We start from the raw sequence: 20,743 nt of genomic DNA, 5'->3' as shown, positions 1-20,743 counted from the left end.
GCCAAAGGGGGGGGGGAGGGGGGGGGCAGAGGGGGATAACCGAAAGCAAGTTTTAGGGCAATAATCTCATAACTAGGTAAGAAATTCGGACAATCTCAGATGTAAACCTGGTTCCGTCACTGGCTTTTGAAATAAAAGAAAAAAAAACGATAATTCATGCCAAACAACAGAGCATAACGGGTCTAACATTAAGGGGCTTCTTTGTTGAGGTTGTAAAATTTTGAGCCGTAAACGCTAAACCGGGAATGCTGACTGTAGGTATGTGGTCGCTACCAATCTGAGTATGTCAGTGATGTAATTATGCATGGCAATTATTTGACAAAAATTTTCGCATTCAGTTTTCTTTTGAAAAAGAAACTATAAATTCGCCTTCAGCCATTTTGAATTGTTTAAAATGAATAGATAAAATACTCTTCTCGCCGCTAATCGCTTTACAAAACCTTTTTTAAAAATTTTTTTTTATAGTTTTAATATGCTTTATTGTCTTCTTTCTTTCGTTTTAGGTGCTACATCAATCGCTATGGGAATTTCATTACCAATCATAATGTTCACTTTAGCTAAATTCTTTTCACAGTAGTTTAATAGATGTTTTAGTAATTTTATACACACTTTTTTGTATTTTAAGTTTGATACCTGTGATGCTGCAAGCTATAATGTGATTTTTAAGATTTTTTTAATTTCCTTAATAATGTTGTTTAAATTTAAATAAGTCTTGGAAATGTATTTTAGTGTATTTCGGTAAGATTTCATATTAGTTGGAATTTGATGATTTTTTGATCATTTTCCTCTGCAAAACAGACATCTAATTTATTTGTTAGACCTTCATGGCAACCTTACAACCTAAATTCAACCTTATTTAAATAGCAGAACTAAAGAGGGCCATATTTTCTTACATTCAAAGCTTTAAAACAATTATAATCAAAATGTTCTGTGTAACAATTATTGTATTTAAGTATGTTATCTTACTCTAGGAAAAATGCTATTTTGTGTAATTGTTAATGTATGTTTTTTGTCTGGTTATGTGGTGTGTTTATAATAAATATAATTATTGTGAGAATATAATGCTGTCTCCTTTTAACAATTTATTTAAGCATTCATATAATTTTGCCATGAGGTAAATCCAATATTTGATATATTCTTTTGTTCAACAGTGTTTTAAAGTAGCCTTTGCTTACTTTTCTTGGTAAAATCATGCTTATTGTTTGATTAATTGATGTTTCTAAAAAATAAATCAAGTATTCTTGAGTGTTGAGATTGTGTGAGGATGTAGAAAAGCTTGGGGATCAAATTGACTGAAACCTGATTAAAAAGCTAAATATAGATTCGTTCTTTACTCAATGACTAAAATAGACCTTGATAATCTAGCCACATTTGGCTTATTTGTAAGTTAGAAATAATGTAAATAAATACACTGTGTATTTAGAAAATAAAAAAACATCGTCATTTTCCCTATTTTGGAAATTTTAAATTTGTCGGTTGGTAGTTGTAATGTTCGGCTGTGAAAAGACACACATTGAGTTACCTCTATTAAGGAACGTGTGAGACGGGATTGTCTTTATCAAGTGACTCTTGATGATGGAATCCCTGTATCTTCGCTACATACGAGTTAATTATTGACTTATTGAATTATTGAAACAAACTGGTACTTTTCCCAATCGTTTGAACACCTCTACTACTTTCGATTTATATCAGTATTAGCCGTCCAATAATGGGAAATATATATAAATAAATGAAAACAAGGGAACCAAACTTTAACTTGTTCGATTTATCTGCCATTAATATCCTTTATGAATCGCGTTAGGTAGTCATACTAATTTCCAGAAAATAAGTCCAATATTCAGCTGACCGATTTATAAAGCAATTATCGAAAAAAAAAAAGATTTTTTTACCACGTTGAATACAAAATATAAAACACTACATTACAAACAGGTTTATCAACCGGCATCCTGAGAATTTATACTGTAATTTTTTTATTCTGAGTTTTACACCTTGTAAAATGATACAGCCCGGGTTGGCTGAAATAGCAACATGCCCTGTCGTTCGTATGGGAAAATAAACCAAAAAAAAAAACAGGCTATACACAAGTCCTCTCAATATTTGAAAAACATTTTAAAGTGTCGCTTTTGTGGCAAAATTGCTTACTGAAAGTCTTCATTTTTCTAAATCACAATACAACTTAAAAAACATAATTGATTTTCTCTCGCGTTTACAGTTGATCTACCATCACAAAACTATACCGTTAAAAAACTATATACCTTTTGAAAACGCTCAAAGGGAAGTAACGTCAGATTGTCTGCTAATTTGAAGGTCAAGAGTTAAATCCCTTCATATGTGAGATGGACTCACAGGCCGGTAATTCATTTGTCACCTGTTTCCATGTTAAATCACGAAATTCAACCTTCTATAAATTTTTCCAGAAATCCGGTTGAAAACTTTCCAATATGTCACATGAAAGACTGGCCTATACTTAGTTTCTGGACGAAGATTCAGTATATCATGACCATGAAAATCTTGAGCTAGCAAAACTAAAAGTAGACCACTACATTATATCAACATCCGATGGACTTTCTCTGCTCACAAAATCTCTCATTTTCTCACAAAATCTGAAATAAAATGCAATTTCAGACATCAAATTTCAAATCTCCAAAAATTAGTCAAAATAAGGCATGTAAAAACCAAAAAGGGAGAGGGTTTCTAAAAATAGCAGGACGAAAATAAGGCATGTAAAAACCAAAAAGGGAGAGGATTTCTAAAATGTCGAAATTAAAATCATTTTATAAAATTTTACACTATTCTCTTGCACTCACCGCCAGGATATAGGCTTACAGCGTTACACTGAGAGCAAGTTTTGTATCATTTTGTAAAGCGATTTGACAATTTAAGGGAACCTCATTGAGATAAGCTTGAATCTGACCTCTAGCTCAAAATCGTAATTTTTTTTTATAGTAGAACGGAAAGAAAAAAGGGGAGGGGGACATTTAGGTTTGAATGGTATAAGGAAACCTAAGAACACCCCTTTATCTTGAACACAAAGTCTATAAGACACGAAGATTAGATAAAGGAGGCAAAAGTATACAAATGATACGAACCACAAAACGAAACACGAAATCCCAAATAAGATGACAAGCTAATGACCGAGGAAGTGTTTCGATAATGAAAGAAGACATACAATATCTTGAAATCCCTATCTTCTTACTTTATCCAACGTTTCCATCCTGAAATAAAATTTGAAATCTTTTGCAGATGCGAACTAGACATACATCTGATGTGAAATACGACGGATGGGTAATTGGCGCGTTTAAGGTCTGATATAAATTGTCACCTTTTGGGAAGGTGCTCTGATTCAATTTGGGGTAGCTAGTTTTTGAGAATTTTCACCGTGTTAAAAGCCCAATTTGCGTATAAATATTTGGTACAAAGCTGGACCATTAATGAGTCCAACAAGACAACGAACTGTGCTCCACGAAGAACCAAAATACAGTCAAAGGGTAGACTTATTGTGACAGAATTGTACGAAGAAGGGAAAATCCTACACATCGGCTGTTAAATGGTGCTGTGTGATTCACATGTCTTTTTGTTTATCTCTTATTCAATCTTCGTTTTTACCACAATCCTTTCAGAAAATCTAAATGTACATACAGTCTTTAGTTGATTTTTCAAAAGGTAATGAAAGAATATGGGATTTTTTCAGGAGGAGTATCTGTTATTTTCACGTGTTAAGTTACAAATATATTTTGCCATTTAAGGACAATATGGACTTTCAAAGATACACAAGATTTTGAAATTTTATTTTTGTGAACAATATTGTGCAATAATAAACAAATACCAAATTAAAGTTCAAGTAAAACCCTCATTGAAACCCATTTCATTCTTTATAAATCTGTTGACATAGATTTTACTATAGATCAGTTCAATTCATTGTTTTATATTTGAACAAGTAACCTATGGAAACAACTAAATAAAACTTTGAAGGGCAGTTATATTGATTGGGAGGCAATCCGTGAAGTCCTAGTGTCTTCTGTGTCTTATCGATAGTTAGGAGTGAAGTAGAGATCATAATAATTTAAAATGAAGCTTGTTTTGGTGTCTGTAGTTCTTTCAGGTAGGTGCATGTTATTTTCAAAACAATTTTTAAAGAGTTCCAGGGCCTGTTAATAACAAGTAAGAACCGAATTCAGGGCGGTCATCAGTAAAACCACTGAAACGGATGGACAGAAGAAAGATTGAACAATGTGACAATGACTTTGCTTATAATCAAGAACTGTGGCAGTTGTCATCTAACAAGTAACATCGAAGGATGCCCTGAATTGTATAGCGTATATCAACCGTTTAATTATAATATGTACCCTTATAATTATAGAGCTGTGTTATTAAAATACAATATTATAATGGGTTATGTATTCAATGTATTTATGTAAGAAAACAGGGCCATATTTTGTCATTAGTTATTGTCTGATTTATCAACTCAAATGTTGTCAATTTATATGAACACCAATGGAAATGGCAAATCAGCAGTATTCAAAGATATAGCATTGATCTGATAGGATAAAATAAAGATTCGGTTATTTTAATATTGTATAAAAACGTTCCGGTGAAAATAACTGTTCTAAATGCTCAATCGACATTCCTACAGAAACTGAACAATTCCTATAACATTTTAAGGGGGAATAAAAACTACTACGGACCACTAATACATTTGCTTTTTGACATTTGCTATATCTTGTGATACCTATAAAAATAACACCTCATGCGAAAAGCATACTGAATTTACTGTTTCCACCGACATTTTTCTTTTTAAAAAATATACCCCTTAGCCGAGATCGGATATGGGAGCTATTTTGTAAGGAAAAGAAAAAGACAATAGATTTTGTCTATTGTTGGGGGTTGCTAGGTGAAGTAAACTGGTCAATAACATAACTATTTATAATGGTATATGTAGGTCAACGTCACTGATTCTATTAGTTCCTTATGGGATAGTTACTAACCCACATTTTCTATTGAAAATCATAAAATATGGCGCACTATTATATATATAATAGAAACAAACAAAATATTTTCACTGTTAAAGTAGTGCCCAATACATCAAATGTTCAGCGATAATGAAAACAGAGCCTGAAACATGTTGTTACTCAAAATTTTACGCTGTGCGATCTTCAGAAAACTGACTTTTTTCACTTAAGCTTCTGTAACGATCCTTCCTGGATTATCCGCCATCGCAATTGACTTGGATTATAATACTATTATATTATTTGCCGATATCATTTATCTATATTTCAGTTTTATGCTTGGGTCATGTTTTGAGTACATCTGAAACGTCATGTAACTCTGCAATTATTAAATGCGATAATGATCATCCTACTGCCGACAGCTCCTCAGCCAAATGCAGGTACAGACAATATAGTGCATTTCTATATTACATGCATACTTAATTTCGTCAGATGAATTGAAATTGCCCTAGTGTAGCACATTATCTAAATCTATAATTCAAGGTTTTATTTTTCTTTTCGTTCGGTGTGTTACTGACTTTAACGACCATGTTTCGTTAAATAGCTCATAAGAAGGATCAAAATCGATAGAATTCGCCTATTTAACATACATGTATTCCCGCTCACCATCTTTAAAGTATAAATATTTTGATCTGTTTTAGCGAGAAGAAACCTTTTTTCGACTGTGTTTTAAGTCATGGGTGTGAAGAATCGCACACTTATTATAAGAATGAAATATCATCCAAATCATATGGAGATTGCAGTGGTAAGTATCTTATGTTCACATGACAAGGGTCCAGCCCTCATAAAAGCCTCGTGTATCACAAGAAGAAAACGCACACGTAACAGAATTCAATAGCAATCTGAAAATTAAAGTCCATAGCGGACAAATGATATAAATGAAGTAGATTTTACAATTTGACCGTTATACGCTCCCTGTGATAAAAATTTGTTGGTCAAATACATCGTTCTTATTTGCAATGGAATGAAATGAACTGAGTTTTGCGTCCTACTTTTCTGCACCATGTGGGCAAATGAAGATGGGCCGTACAGGTTGCAATGAGGGTAATTTTGCAAGGATGTAACTATCGATACAGCATGTATCACACTGGCCCTCGATTTATTGTCCCATCCGAAGACTAGACGCTTTTTCCATGTCAGCCCCTCTTACCTGCATCATAGACGGGAAAATACCTGAGCCGGGATTGAACCCTAGACCCTCAGGTGAGCGAACACGCGTCTCTCTCACTGGACCACATCAGTTCCCGTTTTCAATTACAGTAAAATAGATATACCAAATAGATACTATTAGGTCGTCGCAAAATGACATAAGGTGTTCCGGAAGGTACTAGTGTAAGTGCATCTTAACACGTCTTTTCCATATAGTACTACACTAATGATACAATTTTATTTTATTTGCAGGCTCTGTGAATCTTATTATGGGATGGACATTACCTCTTCTTCTCGTAATTTCTGGCAAATTTGTTACTTTATAGATCCTGAGATACGCCCTTCCGAAACTGTTCACTGTCGCTTTCTAGTTCATCGAATTCTTGTATAATATGAAAAATTTTATGGCACTCTTCAATAACTTTGCAGCTTTAATTCTACTTCTCATTATATTTATGTAATTTATTTTGCAATAAAATTTTAGTGTTCATGATTTGTTTTTGTTCCCCTTCGTCTATGATGGGCATGTAGACATCTCAACATTTGCTTTACCAGCTGATATAGCACAAGTTGACTACACGTGAAAATTACTCCATTTTAAAGATTTTGAGACGTTTAAGTGTTAAGGATGGTCTGGCCTTGTCGAGTACAAATTTTATTGTCAGACGATAAGCGATATTTTATTTGCACAAGGGAAATATTCAATCTTTATATATTGTTAAGTAGACGGGTCAAGACAAATCACTAAATTGTTCATACATTTGAATAGGCTAAGATATGTAGAGTTACCATAACAAATACGCCCTACAATACGGAGTGCATACTCAGACAACGAATTTAGTCCATCGTAGTTTTAAAAATCCCCTCTCTCCACCTTTATTAAATTTAATTTTGAGCTTGAAATTAGACCACTGCCTGATGTAAATGTAAACATGCACATATTTTCACACTTATTCTTTCGCATTTACATCAATCTCATCACAAAGAATGACAATTTCAATCATCAAAATAAAAATGTAGAACAAAAATAGGCATGCTGACACGAAAAAAGGAAACAGGTGTGTCTAAAAATACCACTGACTCCATCAATAAGTGGAGATTTGTATATGGTCCATATGGGTTTTGTAAAGGTTGCGTCCCCTTGGCGAGAAAAGCTTTAAGACAACTATTTTCTAGACAGGATTCAGACACTAATAAATATATGAATAGTGCGAACTATTCCATCACATAAGACAATTCTAGAATACAATTAAGATGTCAGTCTTATAAAGAACACTCATTAATTATATCATAACCAAAGCTGTTAAAGTTCTGACTAGGCTTTTAAAACAATTTGACTGAATGACTTTTTCCAACCAACTTCGTAAGTGCTTACATTTCCAGCTGCGAGCAGTCAAACATTTGTTCAACCTTCTATACAAAATAAAAATCTTAGCTACCTAGATACAATACACATACATACAATAATTCAAAAAAAATGTGCCTGTTGGATTCATAAAGACTTTCAATCAGTGCAGTACTTTTTCATAATTTTTAAGATGTGCGTGATGGTCGAAATGTTTACAAGATCAACTTTTTATTTACAATCTAAATATTTGTTGAATATGCATGGATTAAACCGATTGTATAACGAATAAAACCGACACATCAGATTAAGGCAAAAACCGGTTTTGTTTAGAAGCTGGTAGTGTTTTTTTTTTCAGATAATCAATATCGGAAGGCCACTCTCAGTGCGATTTCGGAGATTTAACAACGTTCATCATGACTTTAAATCGCACCTGTAACATTTAAATAGCGGATTAATTGTAAACTTTGTGATGAAAAAGTATAATCATTTAATGCACGATAGAGGGTATATAAAGTCATTAATGACTTGCATATTCTCATCTATAAACTTTCGTCAGCACATCAACATCAACAGCTTTTATAATGAGTTTGTTAGAAGTCTTCGTTGTGTTTGTTAATATATTGTTTGTGAGCGTTCACAGTAAGCTATGTCCAGTTCCAGACAAATTTATCGGAGACGTATGTGGAGCAGTGGTTAATTTACAAACTGGGGTCGACATCTTCCTCGGTGTACAAAATGGAGTACAAGCTGGTTCCTGTCACTGCCAAATTATGTTTGATGGCGAGCCAATGACAGGAAAAATCAGAATGGTTCTCTTTAGCAGCAAATCGTCATTACTTGGAAATCATTGTCCAGGAATGAAGATGAACTTTACAACAAATGGTCAAAAGATTCTCCAAATGAACGAATGTAACGCTGAGTACCTAGCACAGTCAATTCCAGTTCAAAATACAGAAAACAAATTCGAATTGCACGTCTTTCAAGAACCTAACGAGATGAACACAGAGTCGTGCTTTATCATTGGATTCAGGGGACAAGCTGGTAAGGTCTCAGTTGATAATAAAAACATTACCGCTATATGCTCAAGAAATCCAGACAATCCAGTACCAAAACCAACAGCAACCAGTCCAATAGCTGAAACGACTGTCCAGACCACCTCTAATCAGAAGACCACAGTAGTACCAAATACAAGCGGAAGTGCTACCCGTCCAGGAAATGATGAAACTGTTCCCAAAACAGACGATACCATGTCTACGAATATGGCTCAAAGATTCATAGGATAACTGTTGCAACTTCACTAGATTTTGTGTTGAATTGTAACCGTAAGCTCAATTCTTCTATATTTGATCGGAAATTATCAGGAACAGAAAACCCTTAAAGATTAACCTGGTATATGGCCTTTCGCGTCATTATTTAATTCTGAACCTTATACCATTTTTCATTTCATTATTCTTTCTCATTGGTCATATATGTGTTGTGTTGTTTCTTTATTTTTTGCTTTTCATAATAAATTAATTCTAATTACGATTCTTGCACTATATACATGTATCAAATAATAGTATTATAGAACACATGATTACGAACGGTGCCCCTTAGGTGCAATTTTCCGTACTTTTATCAAATAATTCGTTTAAACGAAATAAGTTATTCGATTAAACGAAATAACTAATTCGTTTAAACGAAATAACGTCATATATTTCGTTTAAACGAAATGATTTTTCGTTAAAACGAAATAATTATTTCATTTAAACGAAATAATTATTTCATTTAAACGAAATAAATTTTTCGTTTAAACGAATTACTTATTTCGTTTTAACGTAATAAATGATTCGTTTAAATGAAATAATTATTTCGTTTCTATCGCAAACATTTATAGCTTGAAGTTGTACCATTCTAATTTCAGATTATTGTCAAAGCTAACCGACTTAATAACCTATTCATAAACATTAATTTAACTAACTGACAAGGGTGAATCATGAGTTTATCAACATGATATCCCATCTGACGAATTCAGAGGGTTCTCCAAAATGTAAAGTCTTAGGGTGGAACAAATACTTAATTGAGAAATTGGAATAGGTGATCTGGATAGGCTGCGTAGTTTTCTGTTATTAACCAACAACCATCCCATTTTTCAGTGTTGTATTTGACTGTGCCTGTAAAATCAAACGGATTAGATTGCACTTTGGATAAGGCGGCATGTGGATACCATGGTGAAGATTTCTACAATAAAAACTGCGAGTGAGTGCTCTCGTTATCAACATGTATTATTTTGTCAACTGTTCGTGGTATTTTTTTTCAAGCTAATGAAGCTAGCTAGCTTTTTCAGCTAATGTATCTAAGACAGTTCACTGAAATTTTGACCCTTTTCAATTAAAAAGGGGTTGATGCAAATTTTACTTCTTTCTGTACCTTTTTAGTCCAGAGTGCATTAAAGACACTGTAATATTCAAACTGTCAAGGGATTTCCCAAGAAGACAGCGATTGCACGCGTTTTCTCGCCCCCTACAAATCCAGAACATTTAGATTTACTATTTACTACGGAACTAAATTCCGAGCACACTTTGAATAATGCCGTTTTTGACGTGTTCACTGGCTTTTATTTGTGACTCCAGAGGAAAGCAAACAGGTGTGGTAGATCAGTGAGTTAAACGATTGCTCGCTAAATAGGAAATACAGGGTTCCATGCTTAATAAACAATTTATCTACCCGGTTTACCCTTGCCAATGATGTACGTCGGGTGAGGCTGAGATAAGACAATAACCAGGCCCCGTGTGCTACAGGTTGTGCACGTAAAAGACCCCTAGACAGTTGCAAATCGAAAAGATTGGACTAATGCCGCGTTCCGGACAGAATTGCTACAGTTGCCACATTGCATTGCATGGCATTGCCTCTCTTCATACACCCATTTCATTTCAGAGGAAAGAAGAAACATTTCGATTTTCTCATTAAGAAAGGGTGTTCAAAATCCGACGACTTGTATGTTCAAGATTATGTGGCACTGAGTTATGATAAATGTGAAAACGGTAGGTGCATTGAACGTTATTCCGTATCACTCTATGCTGTATAATAAAAGAAGTAAGAAGACACCTTTTAAGCGTGACCAGAGTTTTTATTCTACGGGATTTCATCGTCGTCGAGGCGACTGCATCAACAATAATTTGCGTTGAAGCAAACTTAGACACGATCCTCAATAGTCTTACCATTATAATATGAAGGTGACCACTGAGAGACCTCGGGAAAATAAAATATGACAATTGGCCACTCGAGAGGTATAAAGCAGATGGAAAAATTATTCACATTCGTACGTCTGAAATTTTCAGACATGTGCATTACAGGGATTCAATTCTATAATACATAGTATGTTGTAGCAAAGTATTCGGTTGTTCATTTGACGACTGTGGTTCAGCGCGAGAATTTGGAATTTTGCACGATGAAGCAATGTGTCTCCTATATCTTTAGGCCCGGAATCAATTTTTGAATACCTTTCATCTTTCAAGTATCTCTACATATATTAAATTATACATACTAATGCTGTTGGCATCATTAAAATGTATGTGTTCTTCTTTTATTGCTTTCAACTCTGTCCATAAGTTTTTTCTTACTCCAATCTATTGTTACGGATGTTTCAAACCATGTAGAACTGAATATGATTTTTTTTCCAGGTGGACCAACAGCAGTTATATCATGGAGCTTGTCAATCCTATCTATTCTCGTGTCTAAATTATTTATACACTAATTCCATCTACAGTAATATCTATTAAATATGATCAGCTTGTTGCATGCTGTTGTTGTTGCTAAAGCTTAAATTTTAGGCAGTATAGTCTCTATCTGTTATATAATTAAACCTGCGGTTTAAAAATTTATTCAATGCACGCGTGTTGCATATGTATTTTTTTTTTTGCCAATAACAAGAGTTACTTCCCTTTAATAACTGGTAAATTTATTGAAATAGATGGAGGAGAACTCTGAAGTTGTGTCGATTGTTGTATTAATTTTGAGTCCTATTTTACATAATTACATTATATAGTATTTGTTTTCGTCTGAGATAATCTGGCTCTGATACATATACCTTCATAATCAAACATCGTATGTTGCAAATTACAAAACCAAAGTATAGCATTTCAGATTACAATTTCTTAAGACAGGGCACAAACAAATAAAAATCGAGTAAAAAAAATGTGGGACGTAGAACTTTGCTGTTTACCAATTTGGTGACGTTGGTACTGATTTGGTCTTTGACACATGACATGTTTCATAATGGTTAAGATGGGTAATTGTACAACTATATGCGGACAATAATGACGCTATACACACGAGAGCCGCTATAATCATTCTCCACGTCACTGATCCACCGTTAGTGACTGAGCCCTAAACATTCATTGAATCCCTGAAAATCAAAGACAAGTTCTGAAGAAATTGAACTGATGTATATTAAAGGGATTGTAATGAAGTTTTCTAAATTGGTTATGTGTATCGGGTTCACTGATAGCATAAATTTGTAATTCTGATTCAACGACGTTTTTACGGAAATGTTTGATGACGTCCCTAATCGCAAAATATGCTTTATCACACATGGCCCTTAGCGATTAGTGATATCATTAAACACTTAGTTTTGGTGGAATTGCAAAGAACCATAGACGTCTGAATGAAAATTGTCACAACTGATGCTTTCGCGTCCCCCATACATATAAACATTTTGTAGAAAGACTCTTTACAATCCCTTAAATCTTCACGAGATGAAGTATTAAGAGAAAAAAGATACAACATACGTAAAACGAAGCTGGCACTGACAGGTACTACCAAGGCATATATACTGAACATTGAAGCAAGGGATTTCTCACTTACCTTCCTTCATAGATATTGGTGTAGATTGATAGTTTTCCTTTGTAATTCTCTGGCTGTACATTCCCTATCTTCATGAACCCAATTAGAAGATCACAGAAGAAAGGCGTGGGCATAATCTTATAAAAGTTCGTTAGAGCTCCTCTGATAAATGTTGATATACAAATTGTATTTTCGTGATGAAGAATTGTATTTTATTTTTTTAAAACCTTATATCATATGTTAAACGTGGTGTATCCATTATCAGATCTATCTGGAGAAGGTACGCTGTGTAAGCAGTTACGTTCTAATAGCCCCGTCATACTGGAAGGCATTCTTAGCTGCTATAGCGATGGAAAATAAGCCCGAGCCTGTTAATGTCGACATGTCGGAAGAGTAATACGCATTTACAAAAAGTGCACCATGCCCATAGATTTTATTAGAAACGCACTAGGGGAACGCAATATGTGCATATGTCAAGGTTGATAGCGACTGTGATTTTTTATCGCATTTTCTTCACGTGTGACGCGACTAAAGACAATACCAAAAGTGCCTGTTTCTTTTGTTTTTCTGAGTATTTCTATTGAATCAAAAGAGACAACATTGTTTTCAGAACGGGCTACACGTTCGACTTTTATCGCCCTGCTCTGTATTTGATACAATGGTTTCAGAAAAAGCAGTTTTTAATAGTCATTTTATTTGCCAACGGGTAATGGAACAATACCACCATCACCACCGGTGCTTGGTTCAGGGCATCTATCTCGGACGCAGATACCTCTAAAATCAAAGGTATACCATGGCACTGATGACAATTCTACCCCATCTTCATTCACGCATACAAAGTCAGGATGACATCTGAAAAATGGGTACAATAGTACTGAACAGGTATATAAATAGATACGCTCGGAAACATGCTACTATAATCTACCCATCTGTATTTGAGGTATTTTAGGATTAATCAAATCACCACTTTCCTATAGAGTTAAAATTGCAGGCCGACTGTTTCTGTATATTCAAGCTCATTATTTCGAAGAATCTGTTTAATTTTAAAATTTGAGCTTAGCTTCAGTAGAAGACTAATCAATCACAAATGCAGACTTTTTGAGTTCTGCCTAAATGACAGACGGTTTTTCACTAATCTGTAATTTTAGGAAACTGCATAGAAAAAGGAAAACGAATATTCCGATCGTAAATTTAAAAAAAAAAATGATATGTCATACCTTACACTCAAAGTGCTACATTTGTCACCGAATCGTCCCGCACAGGTTTTGCAACATGCACAGGCTGCTTTAGCCGGAAAACACTCTGCAGATTCAGGAAGTGGATCGCATACTTGATCCTTTGGACATGCCACACAAGATAAAGATGTCACCGTGGCAATCATGGAGCAGAGAATCGACAACTTTATCATTGAAGCCATCTTTGTAAATAAACCTGCATGTTTAAAATAAAACATGATACAAGGGTAAATGTATAAATCCAGTGAGGGAGAGGGGGGAGGGGGGGGGGGGGTTGGGGGACGGTATGTCGGCCTAGGAAAAACTGTATTTTCAACAACTGGATAGCTGGGTTCTGTAGACCTGAAAGCACCAACGACTGAACAAATTTTAGTTGCAGTCAACTTGTCATTCAACATGACAGTATTTAGATATGCAATTTGCTAATCATTTATATATGGATTAAAATATCGACTTAGTATTAGATTATTATCATTAATAGTATTAGTACTAGTAGTAGAATGCGAAGAGCTAATAAGAAACTGTAGCCTTTGAAACGTAAAACAGAATAATTTAACCATCATATTCCTATTTGTAAATAATTTTTGTAATAAACTAAACTTTTTCTTACGAAATCTGGTAAAATATACTTACACTTACTATCGTACAAGAAGAGTATGGTAGACCTGTCTGATTGTGCAAGATTTATATACGAATTTAGGAACATCTGTTCACCAAGCTTCTGAATGCAGTCATTCACTGTGACAATACCGTGAACGAGAGCAGTAATATTGACAATATGAAATATCAATTTAATTTCAAATGAATGTTGATATTTTGACGTTTACAACAGTTATTGCACTTAACATTGATAAAATACGTAAAAAATGATCTACAAACACAAAAAACAATTCGGGTAAATTTGACATAATCATAGGTGTGGATGAAATATTGCAAAGTTTCGCTTTTGTTCGCTGTTTGTTGATGAACGACTTTCGAACGCCCCTGACTTATTTTGATACGGTACGAGCTGCAGATTTTGACGAATCTTATTACGTTTATGCATGTTAAAGATGCGGGCACACGAACAGTCCAAAATAGTATGATGAGATGGGTAGTAGCAAACGAAACTATGTATGGTTCTGACGTGGAAATAACACACACGAACGTAGTTTACAACCATTTTGAATTTCTTCCTCAATAAAGGCTTCAAATCACATTTAAAGGTTTATAAATGACTTAAAATATGATTTGAAGACTTAGTTGAAATGTTATAGCCTGTTTAAAATGAAAAAAATAAACTTGTTGTCGAGTAAGACATTCAAAATGGTTGTGAACTGCGTTCGTGTGTGTCATTTCCATGTAAGAATCATGCGTAGTTTCGTATGGGATACTAGACGATTTTAGAAATGGTTCCACCTACCATGTGTTGTGTTTTATATTCCTGTTGTTACAAGAAAAAAAATCTTAGTCGGCTTATATTCGTTATCCCTAAAAAATATCATTCAGCGGTATGTTGTCTTTTATACCATACCGACCTCTAATTATGACATCCATGTATATCACACAAATTATGAGGAAACGCCAAGTTAAGAGGAAATATTTATATTAATAATAAGGAAGATGATTTTCCTACAGATTTCTACGCCTTTAGCGTGCAAAACACTCCGAAATATGTGTGTTCCATATGTGAATTATATAACTATTTATTTTACATGGGTAAGGATTAGCTGTAGAATAACCTTCTGGTTGTTTTGACCTGTATGGGAGCAATAGCGTTCTTTTTTTCATGATTTGTGTGACGGTTAACACTGATAACCCCCCAGACAAAATGCAGGAGAGCATATGTTAAAATGAAACCCACTTATGTCCACTAATCTAGTTGAGCCGCATGGTCATAGGTAGGTAACTCAAAAAGTTTGATTTCAAATTATAATCAATTTCATTGTACGATTTGATGTCACTTCAAGATGTTGGTTCTGGCTTTTAAAAGAATTGCTGTCAATTTCAATGTTCAACATGTCATGAAGAACGATTTATAATGGTATAGTTGACAAATATCAACAACTGACAACTGACTCGAAATATTATTTTAAAATGATTTTAATCCGTATTGTCATCAATTTTTTTGCTTCATTGTCATTTGATATCTGACAAAGCCATTCATAGTGTGCAATAGGATATTTTTAAAATGACAGCCGAGAATCAAATGTGTTTCTGAGAAGTCCCTTGAGACAAAAGCAGACATCAATAACCGATCACAGAAGACTTCATGATGGGATCACCAATGCCACTGATAGTACAGCGATTCATTAAATGTATATTTTGCAACGGATGCTGACATTGCGAACCAGGTAATTGTTGGTAGATGTAGAAGTTATAGTTGGATTGGTTGAGGTGGATGATTCTGTGCTGCAGGTTTTGCATCACATGAAATGCCATACTTAATACATAAAGATTTGATTTCATCAGGGTAAGAAACAAATTTCAAAATGGTGGAAGGAAGTTTAGTGAGTTGGTACACAAAGCTGCTGAAGCTACCGACGAAATTATTTTCAAGCTTCTAAGTGAGATATATTATCGGTATCCTTTATCTGCCGCAGTTCAGACTGGACCTTGCTTCTCGTGACTGAAGTTGAAGCCCTTATTGTCAAGGATCTTCTCTGAACTGGCATCTGGTTCAAGAAATATCGCCCACTCAAACGAAACAAAGAGTGTCTTAAAACGTCCCTGGCAGCATGCGGCATACCCCAACTAGGATGGGAGATCGCAGTGCATGGAGACGCGCAATAGGATCTTGCATGCCGACAGTGATGCCGCCCTTGCGCATCAAACTTTGGGATGCAATCATACCTCATCGATAGCGATGGACTTCCATCACAGCAGAAATTCGTGTCTCATGCGGCAAACAGGTCTTTGAAATTAAAAAATAAACTAACATGAATCAAACATCATATTTTCATAATTCAATTCAAACTGATTAGACGATTTTTCCAGTTCCTGTTGGCATACAGGTACCTTTAAACCCCATCATAAACCAAGGTATCATAACCTTCTCTACACCATCTTTATTCACACATACATAATCTGGGTGACATCTGAAAAAATAATAACAGTTGCCACAATTGGATCCATCGGTTATAAAATATAAATCAATCACGGATACTACTGACAAAACTGTCAGGCTTTGTAACCTTCTATGCCACCCGCATAGCTCAAATGTATCAAGAATTGAACATTTGTTATGGATAATTGCTCTATGGAACCTGTCAACATTTCCGGTAGAACTATCTACCCAACCTGCATCTCCAACCTATTAACATTTCGGAGTATATTATCTGTAATTTCTAGATGTAAACATCTTATTTGTAATTAGTAATGAACACAATTTAAATTTAGTAAATTTGTTTTCAATAGTATAGTAATTGTTACCCTGTATTGTGTGAAATTCTCTATATTATTCTGGAGATGGAGAAAAATGCTATGTTTGTCCATAATCTTACCGTATCTTTAATGCCCCACATTCAGCACCAAGTCCACTAGCACATGTGTCACAGCAAGCGCATGGTGCTCGAGCCTTAAAACATTCCTTTGTTTCTGGTAGCAGTGGACACGGTGCGGCTTTATCACACCCAACACACGATAAACTAAAGACCACTGACGTCACGGACAGAATCAGGATCATATATATGGTTACAGATGCCATATTAACGACGGGTAACGATACACTTACAAAGACGAAGAGATAAGAAGATCCCAGAGATCGAGGCTTTATAGAGATAAGATTATAACTTAGGGAGTATTTAAGTGAACCACAAACTTTGCTGACATATTTATGATTCATGATTTTCCTTCATCCAATACCCGACTCAGTCTAATTAAAATTCGACCAAACTTTCGTTCCGTTTGTTTTTTGCTAGCTTTTATTTCTATTTAAGCAACTTCAGTTAAAGTCTAACAGCAGTCCTTTAGAAAGTTCGTCAAATTAACCTTTTGACCTAACTCTCCAACGCTGGCAGTTTGTGGTTCGATGTTTATCAGGTTAGGTCAAAAGGTTAATTTGACGAACTTCCAAGAAGGCTATCGTTAGACCCTAACTGAAGTGGGTATATTTAAAAAAACAATTTGAACTACGGAAAACGAAATTTTGATCGAATTCTAATTAGACTGTGACTCAAATTCTGACCTTCTCAACATCAATCAAGGTTCATTCTCTCAATCACTGACGAAAGACCAGAAAATGGTACTCGGGGAATAAAGAGGACTTTTGGTATCCAATACGACATTGCGTAGGCTTTGTTACATTGGAATAAACAACAATAGTATTCATTTCATTTGGAGATCAATTTTAGATCATCTTGCGATCATTTTTGATTTCGAAAATTGAACTGATCCAAAAAGGACATAAAATGTAGTGTTATGTGGTGAAACATGTATGTAGAGGATTTGTGAAGTGAAACCGCTGGTAATGAGACATAATAGATGTTGAGATAAACCGGTATACTCCCCGTATCCTTAAAGCGATTTTAAAGTTTCACATAAATCGTACCTGTGTTTTTGATTTCATATCAGCTCATAACGGTCTAACGGTCAAAACATCCATAAGAATCAGTATGATTCGGACTATAGAATATAATAGAACGTTATTACATTTAATTGTCGAATTCTGCTTCCGGGATCATTCGTATTTTTTTTTTAACATAATTAATGGATCACACACTTCTCATAACGTGTATTTTAATTCCGTGATCCTCTGTTACAGTGTGCGTTTGACCTTTTAAATTGTTTTTATAGTTCAATTCTAAATCCATTAATCAGACATATAGAGCAAACAGTAAACTAACTTTCAGTTATTTTTCGGGAGTTTGGAGAAAAGGGGGTGGTGTTCTCTCTTTAGTCCTTAACTTGAAAACATTTCATATGTGTGTAGGATTTACTTATTTTCCTATCTAGGATATATGGTACCATGGATATATAATAATTATATACGTATTTTTGAGATTTCAAATCTGTTGCCAGAAAATTAAACCTTTTCAAAAATGTTTCACGTCATTCTGTGAAATCTCATGATTCTTATCCTACAATACGGCTACTCCTGATGTACATGCACTAAGTCACGTAGTATTGCTAGGGCAGTAGGATCTGTCGGAGCTCGTTTGATTTCCCCGCTGGTCTATGGTACACACTGTGCGCTGTGGGTTACAAAGTGCTATGTCTCGGCCAAAGACGGGATCGATAACCAAGGTAATATATTTATAAATCTTGCAACAGAAAAACTGTCATGGGCAAAATGGGTCTTTTAAAAAGAAATAATGAATATATAATCTGTCAACGGCATAGTAGAAGCACAAGATATAGATAAATAAGACAATTTTATGGATAGATACTTCTGGTTTATTTATGAATATTTAATTAACATTATATTTAGCTAAGCATCTTTTGTACAATCTCTTTAACCATCGTCTTAAAAATCTACCAGGTCTGCCGTTTGTGGAATTAAACAGTCTAAATAATTGATTCAATCGTTTACAAGCTCGTTCCGCCCTCTCAGCTTTAGATCTCTTACATACACCCTTAAATTTTTCATGCCATTGAACAGTTTCTTTCTCTTCTCCATTTTCATTCACACATACCAAGTCTGGGTGACATCTGAAAAAATGAATTACATATCTGACAGAGAAGCACTTAAAGTACGGTAGATTGGTTGGGAAATCTGATTTTCCATTTTTATTATTTAAGTGCAGAAGAGATATGTTGAGGATTCTAAATTGTCATTATCAACACTTCAAGTCAACGAATAGTTAAAATCTGCTATAACGACCTATTTAGAAACCTTTTCGACAACAATCATTCAACATACATAGTTGAAGCAAAATGTACGAAATATTGACGATAATATTAATATAATTAATAAACTAACCTTGCCGTGAAAGGTCCACAATCATCTCCTCTAAGGCCAGCACATTCATCACAACAAGAACAAGGTCTCCGAGCTGGGTGACATTTTCCATCATTTGGCAGTGCTGGACATTCGTGATCTGGTTGACATTGACGACAAGATAAAGCTGCTACTGACCCCAATGTAGCCAATGCGAGAATAGTTAACAATAACCACTGCATTTTGTTTCTAAAAATCATATATTTATAAGCATGGAAACTTCAAAAACCAAACATTAACGCCCATATTGAATATTGGGCATTATGATCTAATCTTATCTAAACGACAATTCATAGCCGATTGAAGCATTTTAATCACATATTCCAGGTATGATAATTGATAAATTTCTGGAGTTAAATTGCTCTTAAATTGATTATAATACAATTGTTTGCTGATAATCTAATCCAACCTGTTCTATAGACAAATCTTAATACTACTGCCATGCCGCTATGTTCACGAATAGCCAATATGGTTCTAGTCTTCAACTCTTTGCCTGCCTAACCAAATATATCGAATGGTCAAAAGATATATACTTACTTTCCAAGTTCAACTAAAGTTAAATTATTTTCCTCTTTTTCCTGCTTATTAAATACATTTTCGATGACAGATGAATAAAGGCATTTCTCATTCAGACTTCAAAAACATATCTTCACTTCAACACAGAAACTTCCATCATAAGAAAGGGGATATAATAACATATCAATCCCAGTTATAAATATGGAGACAGGTCATGAAAGAAAACGGTCATGCACATTTAAGGCAGTGGTCAATACTTTACACCTGGCTGTCAGTGAAATTGAAACAGCATGGGCGATTGCTGAATGGGTGACGTTTTAAATGAAATCTCGACATCTCACGCTTTGATGGATGGCCTAATTTTCCTTTAACACAACAACATAATTACCACTTTTCCTAATACCTTGATAGCCATGGTTATCATGAAATTTTACTAGTCGACGTCAATTCATAGTAAGCCGAAGCTATGTGAGATCTGAGTTTGAGGAGGAATGGTGCTATTTTCTTTCTTTCATTCTGTCGCATCTTTGATGAAATTTCGCATTGTTTTCATTTCAGCGGATTAGCGAACCCAATTGAATTCTTACTGCTGAGTCACAATAAATTGAACCCAATCTTAAAGGGACAGAAGCGTCATTTATTTTGAGCAATCAAACTTTAGTCTCAGAAACGGGAATTTTGTAACTATATGCCAATAAGTAATAGTGTTTACAACTCGAAATTTGGGCCTTCAATTCTTGTGTGTCCA

General features: G+C 34.6%; 5 protein-coding genes across 5 annotated transcripts; 2 read left to right on the top strand and 3 right to left on the bottom strand.

Annotated features, from left to right (window-relative positions):
- Positions 1 to 3,994: 3,994 nt before the first annotated feature.
- On the top strand, positions 3,995 to 6,644 carry LOTGIDRAFT_228221 (hypothetical protein). The gene is made up of 4 exons (XM_009053185.1): positions 3,995 to 4,102; positions 5,278 to 5,386; positions 5,648 to 5,751; positions 6,408 to 6,644. The coding sequence occupies exons 1-4, from the start codon at positions 4,069 to 4,071 to the stop codon at positions 6,479 to 6,481; spliced, it is 321 nt and encodes a 106-aa protein (XP_009051433.1). The 5' UTR covers positions 3,995 to 4,068; the 3' UTR covers positions 6,482 to 6,644.
- Positions 6,645 to 8,084: 1,440 nt separating this feature from the next.
- Positions 8,085 to 8,786, top strand: LOTGIDRAFT_152661 (hypothetical protein; the record flags this gene model as incomplete). The annotated part of the gene is made up of 1 exon (XM_009053184.1): positions 8,085 to 8,786. The coding sequence occupies one exon, from the start codon at positions 8,085 to 8,087 to the stop codon at positions 8,784 to 8,786; it is 702 nt and encodes a 233-aa protein (XP_009051432.1).
- Positions 8,787 to 13,019: 4,233 nt separating this feature from the next.
- LOTGIDRAFT_152660 (hypothetical protein) lies at positions 13,020 to 13,744 on the bottom strand (the record flags this gene model as incomplete). Its single annotated transcript, XM_009053183.1, has 2 exons — positions 13,020 to 13,179; positions 13,545 to 13,744. 2 exons carry the CDS (start codon positions 13,742 to 13,744, stop codon positions 13,020 to 13,022), a joined length of 360 nt encoding a protein of 119 aa, XP_009051431.1.
- Positions 13,745 to 16,477: 2,733 nt separating this feature from the next.
- LOTGIDRAFT_228220 (hypothetical protein) lies at positions 16,478 to 17,270 on the bottom strand. The gene is made up of 2 exons (XM_009053182.1): positions 17,045 to 17,270; positions 16,478 to 16,639 (listed from the first exon to the last, which is right to left on the bottom strand). The coding sequence occupies exons 1-2, from the start codon at positions 17,245 to 17,247 to the stop codon at positions 16,522 to 16,524; spliced, it is 321 nt and encodes a 106-aa protein (XP_009051430.1). The 5' UTR covers positions 17,248 to 17,270; the 3' UTR covers positions 16,478 to 16,521.
- Positions 17,271 to 18,916: 1,646 nt separating this feature from the next.
- Positions 18,917 to 20,025, bottom strand: LOTGIDRAFT_228219 (hypothetical protein). Its single transcript, XM_009053181.1, has 3 exons — positions 20,017 to 20,025; positions 19,462 to 19,668; positions 18,917 to 19,190 (listed from the first exon to the last, which is right to left on the bottom strand). The coding sequence occupies exons 2-3, from the start codon at positions 19,659 to 19,661 to the stop codon at positions 18,950 to 18,952; spliced, it is 441 nt and encodes a 146-aa protein (XP_009051429.1). The 5' UTR covers positions 19,662 to 19,668; positions 20,017 to 20,025; the 3' UTR covers positions 18,917 to 18,949.
- Between the last annotated feature and the right edge of the window lie 718 nt (positions 20,026 to 20,743).

This window comes from Lottia gigantea (genome assembly GCF_000327385.1).
Source record: "Lottia gigantea unplaced genomic scaffold LOTGIsca_2, whole genome shotgun sequence".
In the NCBI taxonomy this organism is placed as follows: Eukaryota; Metazoa; Mollusca; class Gastropoda; family Lottiidae; genus Lottia; species Lottia gigantea.
The sequence above is the reverse complement of the archived record's forward strand: the minus strand, read 5'-3'. Positions and strand labels throughout refer to the sequence as shown.